This window comes from Octopus bimaculoides, chromosome 24 (genome assembly GCF_046866305.1).
Source record: "Octopus bimaculoides isolate indiv1 chromosome 24, ASM4686630v1, whole genome shotgun sequence".
Taxonomy (NCBI): Eukaryota; Metazoa; Mollusca; class Cephalopoda; order Octopoda; family Octopodidae; genus Octopus; species Octopus bimaculoides.
Genome location: NC_142951.1, coordinates 34,568,938 through 34,579,194, shown reverse-complemented (window position 1 = coordinate 34,579,194; position 10,257 = coordinate 34,568,938). Strand labels below are relative to the sequence as shown.

The window sequence follows — 10,257 nt, the reverse complement described above, 5'->3', positions numbered from 1 at the left end:
GGCACAGGTGTCGATGAATGACACCACACAGCCATCGGTGTGAAGTTCACCCCCTTTTTCAAGCCCTACTTCTGCCATCTTCCACAGAAATGCAATATCTACTTCGTCAGACTACAGTCTTCCCCTGCTGGTATCACCAGTTCTGACGTTTTTCAGCCCACTGCGGATGTACCCATCGATGACGATCTGTGAGGACGGGGCTCCTAGCCGGATGGCAACAAGACAGATTGAAAGATCTCGGCCAGCGGCAAACTGTTTCTGCACAAATGGGTCTGCAGCGAGTCCCTATGGCCTGCCTAGCTGATTCAGGTGCCCTCTGGAATCGGTCCTGCAAGTGCTGTCGGTGTAGTTCGCGATCTTATTCCTTTTTTTTTTTTTTTTCGAGTCCCCACAACGTTTCCAGTTACTTTTGGGTACCTCCTCATATATTTGATATTTAAATATGTAGCTCTGTCAAAGTGGTGTGGGATGGTTGTTGTGGTGTTTCAGAGGTCAAATAGAACGAACCATTCACTGTAGTGGTGTTGACTGGTCGTTGTTATATATTAATCACAATATTCTAGTGATCAGCATCCTGAATAATTCACAACCGGCAGCATTTGTCTAGTGACCAGTGGGGTGGGACCAGTCACTGCAATATTACTCTAGTGGTCAGTTTTTTGAATTTCGAACTTCCAACTTTTATCTTGTGAAAAAAAACCCCCCAAAAAACAAACAGACCAATCAATAGATACTGATGATTGACCTGCAATTTATAACTAATTTGATTTAATCAATCTTTGGTCTATCTTCTATAAATCTTTCTTGAGTGACCTAATATCCTTGCAGCGATATTGAGTCTATTAACATCAGATACAAAACAAAGCCAGACCTGGCAATTTGATTTCATATTTGATTTTGCAGCCAATTATATCCTTCCTACTTTTATCTATTAAAAATTGATAATCAATGATTATCTGTAAATGTCAGTTGCTGCTGTTATATGTAATTATTTATCTTTGAAACATGATGCAGTATTTGGGCCCATTGAATCCTGACAAACTGGCCAACCCATACCTGTATAAAAGTCGTTAAATGATGGCTATTCCCCCAACATCACCTATAATTGGAGTTGGTGAGAATCGGGCACCGTTTGCCTTCTGGTTTTAGTAATTGTGGAGCAGATGATGGTGCTTGTGGGTGTTCAAAGTGTAAAGGGAGTTATGAAGAAATTAGGGAATCTCTTATATCCCCTCTATTTGAGAACCAGGCTGTGTTAGTTTCTTATTGTATTTTGGGGTTTTTGTATTGTAGCTGAAGTGTGACGTGGTGGGCAGCTTCCTGATCGGTGGTAGTCTTTTATATCACTCTGCATTATTAGAATCATTAAAACCTCAGACAAAATGCCATGTCTGTTCTGGCTCTTTATGGTTCAAACCTTGCTTAACTCTGCTTTTCATCTAAGGTCAAAGTACCAGTCATATACTTGGGACTGGGGTAATCAACTAAAATTGCTGGTCTTGGGTCTAAATTAAAAATTATGTTAATGTGCTTTGTGTTGCTGATTTTTATTTTGAAAAAAAAAAAAACAGCATTTCTGATTCTGTCCTCCTAATAGGAAGTACAACTTCAGGTATATTGAAATACGTTCTCGAGTGTGGAGACCTTTTTAGTGGTTAGACAAACTTTATTCAGAATTTCCTGTTGAAAAAAAAAATATTCCTGTCAAAGCAGGAGGTGTAATGTCTAAAGAAAGATGGGTCTTTGTCAAGTTTGGGGTGAAAGAAAAATGAATTGTTCAGGGCCCACTTCAGTAAAAATTTTGTAAAACGTTTATTCCTGACGACTTTGGAATTAATCCTGATTTATTCCAGACTAAAGCTGCAAAAACTGAAAATTGTGAGCAGATAAGGCAGATTATTTCCATATTTTTCTAAAGTTGTTGGAAATATCAAGAATTCTTCAAAATACAATCATATTTTAATGTTTTTTCTTTTGTTTCCTTTAAAATTCTTTGAAATTTACAGAATTCTGAATTATTTTACTTTTAAATTACTAAATAAAAAGTCACAAATATAGACAAGCAAAACCTGGACTCTGCCAAAAGATTTCATTGTTTCAAAACTTCCTAGAAACTGTCTGGTCATCTCTGCTCACGTCTTGCTCACGGCTTATGTCACCATTATTAGCTATAGCATGACTGGTCATTCCTCGTCATCCATTCTGAGCCAAAAGCCAGGTCTGGTATAAGACGTTTATTTAAACCTTGTGAAACCATTCAATGTTGTAATTTATGATCTCTGAATGTTCCAGAATGTTCTAAATGCAGCAATGTTTTATCTAAAAGTCCGTTGTCACGTATTGTGGTATCCAAACCAAGCAGGATCCGAGGCATGTTACAAACCAACTGATAGTCTGACAAATTTTCCCCACTCTCATGTTCGGCAAACTGACGCACTGCTCGGAAAGTTTCATCTGGATGGAAACATTTCTGAATTCGCTGACTGTTGGGTAATTTTACTGCCAGTAGAATATTTTGCCCAACACATTCTGGTGCTACCAGCAAGGTATTGGAAGTTTTTTCATCAGATTCAGTGTCTGAAAATAAACTTTCATTCTCTTCAAAATGGAAGTTTAATGGCAAACCTCTCGAAGATGCTGACTGATTGAGAACTGTGTCAAAATGTTTGTTTTTGTTTCTATAGAGCTGGAAGAATTCTGTATCTTTGACTTGACAAGAATCCATGTCCACTGTTGTGTCAGTTGGTATAACATGGATATCTCTGGGTGTAGGAGTCATAAACTTTGGTTTTATGGCTGGCAGTGGTTTATACCTGGACAAGGAGGAAGACTTTGGTCGGGCGACATTAACAAGGAAATCATCTGCAAAAAAGTTTAGCATGTCTTAATGTCTACAGCATAAATATTGGTAAATGTAATGGAAGCAACTAGAATATCTAACTTTAGATCAGGCCATTTTGTTAAAACTAAATTTTTTTGTATAATTAGACCAGCTCATCATATCAAATAATATGACTGAATGACCATGAATATTTTAAACCCTCATAAAACAGTGACGAATTGGCAGAAATAGTGCATCAATGTTTGTGCTGTATATAATTCTACCTGTTTTGAGTTCAAATCCTGCCAAGGTTGATCTTGTCTCACCTGCTACTAGGATTAATAAAGTACCAGTCAAATAGACACAAAGCCACAAAATTTTGAGTTTAGTCAATGGTCATGACTGGTACTAATTTAATATTTTAAATCCTAAAATTGTTTTATCATTGTCATTCAATCTGACAAATGACGTTTTGGTTTTTAGCCTGTATGGAATAAAAATATATTAAACTTTTTGTTTTTAATTGACACTGGTTTCTGTTGAATAAAAATTAAAAACCTTAAGGTTCATTAAACACAATGAATGAGCTGCTGGTAAGAAGTGCTCTCTTGAATTAGATATTGTACCTTCCTTCATGCACAATGTTGCTACCCCTTCCGTTTAAAAATCATTTAAGCTTCTTTTAAATTGTATAAATTTTCAATATTCTTTTCGATAATATTTTTCATAGAAAATCTGTAATTTAAGTTAAACTCCTCTTGTAATATTTTTCTTTTTGTAAAAATAAAATTTGTTTAATGTCTGATTTTAATTGGTTATTTAGACATTTTGTTGAATGTCCACTGGAATTAAGAACAATCATATCTTACTATGATTGGTCTTAACAACTGTAATGGATCGTACATTTTTTTTATTGGATACACTTTAACTTTTGATCAACACTTTGTGCACACAAGTGCACATGCAGATGGACATTGTGAAGTTTAATGTTTTTTGTTAAATTTTTAATTGAAGATGCATGCTTTGTAAGGTCCATGAAATCTTTTAAATGATTGGAGAGAATTTCTTAATCTTGGAGACGGTTCTTGATATTTATCTTCCCAGCAAGGAGTTCCCTGGACCTTACACTCAATGGAACTGCATCCTTTATCACCCCTGAGGTCCCTACCAATATACAAGTGACATACTTTTATCATTTGTTCGCATTCTGTATCGTACTAAAGGCAGCAAGCTGGAAGAAACGTTGGCATGCCGGGCGAAATGCTTAGTATTTCGTCTCTTGACATTGAGTTCAAATTCCGAGGTCAGCTTTGCCTTTCATCCTTTCGGGGTAAATAAAGTACCAGTTGCATACTGAGGTCGATCTAATTGACTGGTCCCCTCCCCAAAAATTTCAGGCCTTGTGCCTAGAGAAGAAAATATTCTGTATCATACGGAGTCTCTGAGAACTCCATTAAGGTTGTGCATATCTGTGGAGTACTCAGCCACTTGCATGTTAATTTCACAAGCAGACTTTTCTGTTGATTGAATCAACTGGTACCCTTGTCATTGTAACTGACAATGCCCATAGCTATTTCTAGCAATTTGAGTATTTCAGTTGAGGCCCTCTCATTGGCTCAAGGTCTTAGGGTTCTAACCATTCCCTCTGCCAAGTAATTCTGTCTCCGAAACCACCCAAACCTCAGTGAAATCTCCAACTCCCTTCACTAACAGTTTCTACTTTGTCTAGAAATTATGACAGTATAAAAACAAAAAAAAAAAAACGATTAAAATCTTCATTACCTTGATGAGGATTTTCAGAAATGTCTAACTGTGATGTTAAACCAGTTGAACTGTATATTGATGATGGTGGGGGTGGTCGTTCTGGGTGGTCACGTCTGGGTCCTTTTGTCGTCATTGGAGGTTTAATGAGGTAACTCTCAGACATTCTTTGGGACTGCAGGGAGACCTTACCCTGCAGAGCTGCTTCCAAAGAACTGAATGACTGTTGTTGGCTGCAGGATAAAAACAAACAAAAAAAATGGTGAATTCTAGAATTTAATTTTGAGTTTTTTTCTTTTTTTTCTTTTGGCTAATTGAAAAACTGATCAAAACATCCTACTCTAAGATCCTCTCTTAGACATCTGACGATAATGTCCCTGTGAGTAGATTTGGTAGTTGGAAACTAAAAGAATCCTATTGTCTTATCCCTTTATCCCCCACCACTGCTTAACAGCTGATGCTGGTTTGTTTACTTCTCCATAACCTAGCAGTTTTGGCAAAAGTGCCCCCCCACACACACACTGGGCTTCTTTTTCCATCTACCAAATACACTTACAAGGTTTTGGTTGATCCAGGGCTATAGTAGATGACACTTGCGCAAGGTGCCATGCAGTGGGTCTGAACTCAACCACGTTAAGCAAACAAAATGCCAATTTTACTTTGTTTCTTTGAACCTGAGTGAAAATCCAATAAAAATTGAATCTTGCTTACATTCTGATTTGTTATTAATTTCTATTGAAATCACCTGAAAGTGCTCCCCCCCCCCCATCGTATGGAGTGGCTGTGTAGTAAGATGCTTGCTTACCAACCACATGGTTCCAGGTTCAGTCCCACTGCATGACACCTCGGCAAGTGTCTTCTATATCCTCTGGCTGACCAAAGCCTTGCAAGTGGATTTTGGAGACCGAAACTGAAAGAAGCCTTTCGTGTGTCTGTGTTTGTTCCCCCCCCCCCCCCACTGCCATTGCTTGACAACCGATGTTGGTGTTTACATCCCCGTAACTTAATGGTTCGGCAAAATTGACCGATAGAATAAGCACTAGGCTAACAAAGAATAAGTCCTGGGGTCAATTTGTTCGACTAAAGGCGGTGCTCCAGCATGGCCACAGTCAAATGACAAAAGAAAGAATGTCCAGTAATAAGGTGTTGAGTCGATTCTTACCTGTTTGAGAGAGAATTACTCGGAGTATCTCTACCATTCTGATTTCTGCTGGCATCATTTGACATCATTATTTGCTTTGATGGAATTAGCAAAGAATCTGACAAAAAACAAAAATACTTAGTTATCAAAGCATTTTAATATCCATGTTCCAGCATGGAATGGGTTGGTTGCTTTGACAGGATCCAGTGGGTCTAAAGGACTGTATCGTGGCCCCAGTGTCTGCTTTGACAGTGGACTGGTGAACTTGTTATGCAGTTTACAAGACTGTGGGGAGAGGGGGGGCAATCTACGGTAGATGAGGGGGTATAAAATGGCTAAGAATTATGAAAGAGGCCAGATAAGAACAGGACTATTCATATCTTAGGTGTAAACTCTGCCAAATTAGATTGGAGCCTGGTGTTGCCATCCGGTTTCACTAGTCCTCAGTCAAATCGTCCAACCCATGCTAGCATGGAAGGCGGACGTTAAACGATGATGATGATGATGATGACGTGACTGAGTGTCGACAATGTGATGAGGGTTACTCAATAACTAAATACCAGTAAAATTCTGGGATCGATGTAATCGACTTGCCCCTCCCCTCAAATCTACTGACCCTATGCTAAAATTTGAAACCAATATGTCTGAAAAGAAACAGGATCTGCTCCCGTAGGGCTAAACAACTTACAAGATGGCACCTCTGCAGCTTGTTTGGTCAAAGCGAACAGGGCTGTGTTGGTAATGTAACCGTGTAAAGAATAGCAAGATTTGGAATCTCGATCCTTTGGCTTTTATGAGCTACGGTCGTCCGACACAAACACCAGTGTGTACGTTGGTGTTATTTAAGAGAAAGGGAAAAACAAAAAAAGGCTGCTTATCCATATTCTCAGCAAGTGAATACGACTTTGTAGCAGCTGTTACCACGTTTGCTTTGTTTTTAGGTGAGTAGAGCCACCACTGTTGGTCCGTTCATCCTTGGCCTTGTAGAATATCAAAGATGTGACGAGAGAGAGAGAGAGAGAGAGAGCGTGTGTGTGGCACCAGCAGTCGGCTGGTTCTTCATTTACAGATGAGCATGTCAGAGCTCTGCAAAAACAACCAATTTCTGGCTCAGAGACACAGTGCACTGCCCGATCTATGAATCGAACCCACGACTTTCGTGATCGTGAGTCCAACACCTTAATCACTGGTCTACATGATATCTAAGCAACTACAGACCATGTATTATACGGAAATACGTGTGCACGGACGCACATGCGTCGTCTGTCTGTCTCTGTTCAGGTGAATTGTCAATAAAAAGCCATCACCGTAACACAACACTCGAACATGTAATGTCATGTTTAGCCCAAGGTCAGACCTGATCTAGGATCGAAGTATTCCAGCTGTAATCACCCAATCTTTTATTCAAAATATTAGGTTTTCATCATACACTTTTTCAAAACCATAGGCTGTGATTTGAGAGAGAATTTTGGCTGCTATTTCTTGTAGGTCGGGCAACACGAAGAGAGTCCCTCCTTCACACCGGTGACTCACAAGTATCTGCCTTCGTAAATATAAACACTGAATCGCACCCCCACCCCCCACACGTGACCTACGAACACTGTTGAGGGGCTCCTTAGTAACACGATCGGTTAGAAATAGCAACTAAATCTCGCTCAAATCTCAGCCTACCAGCTGTAAATAATAAAGACGTATTGAATAATGCAGTCTTTGTATGTTACTATTAGCCAGTTTTCACTGGCTGCCCTGGGTTAAACAACAACAAGAAGCTAAGATATATAATATAACAACTGTGTTAATCAATGGAAAATGTCTTCTCACGGCAAAACCCCCAAAGATCTGCTCACTGACCAATCATTCTTACCTGTATTCAATGACTGTATGTCTCTGTTTGCACCTGTAATGAATGCTGGTTGTGTAGACGATGTTAATCGAGAGGCACGGACAGGTAGATCGCGCCCAGCATGAGTATCGCCACTCGTAGCCATATTGTTTACAGTTTGCTCACCTGGGCGACGAGGAACCGACATCGAGCGGACTGACGGCTGTGGGCGCTCTTACGCACGTACATATACATACATAGGGCAGAACTACACAAGCGTACCCCATTACTTTGTTTCCTCGTAATTTTCTGAATGATGGATATGTTTTAAGTGCTATTTTCTACAAATAACTTTCAGATGATGTTTTACGATTATATCGGAATTTATTGTGAAACGTTTGCGTGAGAGGAGTTTAAGAAGATTTATATGCTCCGACCTTGTTTCCTCGTTCGCTTTTACGATGTAGATTACAATTATGTTGGGAAAATACTTTTGAGGGCCGTTTCACCCTTCCCCTTCTGGAGTTTGTTTAATGAATATATATATATTTTTTGTTTTTTACGAAAACTTCCAGGCCTGCACATATACCAAACCGTTACACCAACAAATTCGTCTTCGATACTTTTTGTTTCAGATTATACTGGTATCTCTAAAGATTTTAATTTTATTAATACATTCATTTAGTTCCAGAGGGGATAGGCTGGAATAGGCCTCCAAAATAATTCTCCCCCCTCCCTCCATCATAAAAGCGTATGAGGAAACAAAGTCGAAATGCATAAAATACCTGCCCCCTGCTTTCTTTTCTCATTAGATAATATAATAGTAATTGGCACCCTCTGAAGCATATTTGTAGAAAATTTTATTAACGACCATACTCCAAAAATTTATGAAGAAACAGTTTGTGGAGAATATTAGTGTAGTTATGCCATATAAAGATGTTCCTGTACAAATAGTCAGAAATTGTGCACTAAAAACTGTATTTTCTAAATAGTTTAGACACCGTAGATTACATTATACCGAATAGTTACTTGTGATTTGTCCTGTTTTTTTTTCATAACTTTTCAGCTTTGATTTCTTTGAGAATCTTTTTCAAAATTGTTTTAAAAAAAAGCTTCACACATTGTTTTTTTTTTATGTCATATATTTAAAATCAATCATAAAAATTTTTTATACCATACAACATAAATTCTTGTGGAAATAACAAGTCAAGAATTTATATTGTTTAGTATTTGATATACCTGTATTTGTCTGTTGTTCAAATACATGCCAAGGTCAGTCTCAGTTATTTCTCTCTACTAATTTCTGTTTAATTTATACTTTACATCAAGCCAAATGAAAGAAAGATCATGCCAGGAGGACAAAAACTGGATTAAAGATGTACTTGAAGGAAATTTGATAAAAAAAAATTTGGAATTTGTGTACGAGTGGCAAGTCAAACAGAGACAAATCAAGGATCTTGTTGATAAAATGGTCTGGAAGTGAAGCAGTGCTGAGGAGCCACCACAGTGTCTCTTTTACTGCAAGACAACAAACGACCTGTATTGTGACTGAACTTGTACGTCTTGTAAGGACCCACACAGTCATACGTGGGTTGACAGAAGACAAACCTGTTTAAATCACATCTTCTATTTCTCTGCCATCTCTTAACCCCTTCTCTTATGTTCTATTTCCTCCCTGTCAACACACAAAGGTACCTAAACAGGTCCCCAACTTGGGATTAATTACTGAGCTACAGCTGTGATGAGATAGCTTTTGTTTTTTTTATCTTTAGTTATGATAGATTTAAATATCTCTTAATTTACTACATTAATGTTGGGTATCTTGGTGGTCTTGTGGGTAAGAGACATAACTAGGCAGCCACATTGAACATACTGGGCAGGGTTCAATTCTACCCAGAGCGTGCATTAAGGGATATTACTAAAATTTTTCATTAAAAAATTTTTTTTTATCTCTACAGATAAAAAATGAAAATAAGACCCCCTGTCATTCCTGGCAGAGATTAGAAACCTATGCTTGTGTCTTGTTACTACTTTTAAACACCCTTACCTACTGGGCCACCAAAGCAGCAACAATTTTTATGAGAAAATTAAGATACTTAAATTTACTTCTTAATTGCCTGGAATTGCGGTCGATTATATGACCATGTACACACACACACCGCTATCATCCACAGTAGCTTCGTGAACAGGGCCTAAAATACAAGGGAGGTAAATACTGAAGACGCTACATTAACCCAAGGGAGATAACTACACTACGCTGTTACATTTCTTCACATATTTTTATTTTTAAAAATGCTTTCTTTATATCATCTCTGACTATTTCTTGTCTGTATATCTCTTTATTGAATTTCAGTTGTTAAATACCGAATTCTATGCAGTGCAGTAAATTCTTCATGGCTGTACGAACTGAGGTGGTGTTTTACATTCTCTCAAAGTTTAGAAATTCTTAGAATGTCAACAACATAGAATTCTAATTTATATTCAGTTAATCCTTGGGTCTTCAGACCCCCAACAAAATTTGATTAGGCATAGAGGGAGGGGGGGGGTCATTAAGAAGTTTGTCTCACAACTGTTTTCAGGTTCAATCCCACCTTGTTTCTGCTAGTTCACCTGCCTTAATAAAACTAATAATGATTTATGTATAAACACAGCTTTGCAAATAAATCAACATGTTTTCTTTTAAATGAAATATGAAACTGCTTTTAAAACAGG

General features: G+C 38.0%; 1 protein-coding gene across 2 annotated transcripts; it reads right to left on the bottom strand.

Moving 5' to 3' along the window:
- Positions 1-1,645: 1,645 nt before the first annotated feature.
- LOC106869085 (uncharacterized) lies at positions 1,646-7,849 on the bottom strand. Of its 2 annotated transcripts, none has more exons than XM_014914610.3 (4): positions 7,588-7,849; positions 5,745-5,841; positions 4,604-4,815; positions 1,646-2,862 (listed from the first exon to the last, which is right to left on the bottom strand). In XM_014914610.3, exons 1-4 carry the CDS (start codon positions 7,751-7,753, stop codon positions 2,258-2,260), a joined length of 1,080 nt encoding a protein of 359 aa, XP_014770096.1. In that variant the 5' UTR covers positions 7,754-7,849; the 3' UTR covers positions 1,646-2,257. The 2 variants fall into 2 exon arrangements, with proteins under 2 accessions (XP_014770096.1, XP_014770097.1); XM_014914611.3 differs by lacking the exon at positions 7,588-7,849 and adding an exon at positions 6,412-7,059.
- Positions 7,850-10,257: the final 2,408 nt, after the last annotated feature.

What these genes read in the sequence shown, in the direction of transcription:
- LOC106869085 (XM_014914610.3), bottom strand. Translation starts at nt 7,753, where the DNA reads ATGTCGGTTCCTCGTCGCCCAGGTGAGCAAACTGTAAACAATATGGCT. An exon ending in CATACAGTCATTGAATACAG is followed by an intron (nt 5,842 to 7,587) that starts GTAAGAATGATT and finishes GTTTTTTGTCAG; the next exon opens with ATTCTTTGCTAATTCCATCA. An exon ending in TTCTGAAAATCCTCATCAAG is followed by an intron (nt 2,863 to 4,603) that starts GTAATGAAGATT and finishes ACTTTTTTGCAG; the next exon opens with ATGATTTCCTTGTTAATGTC.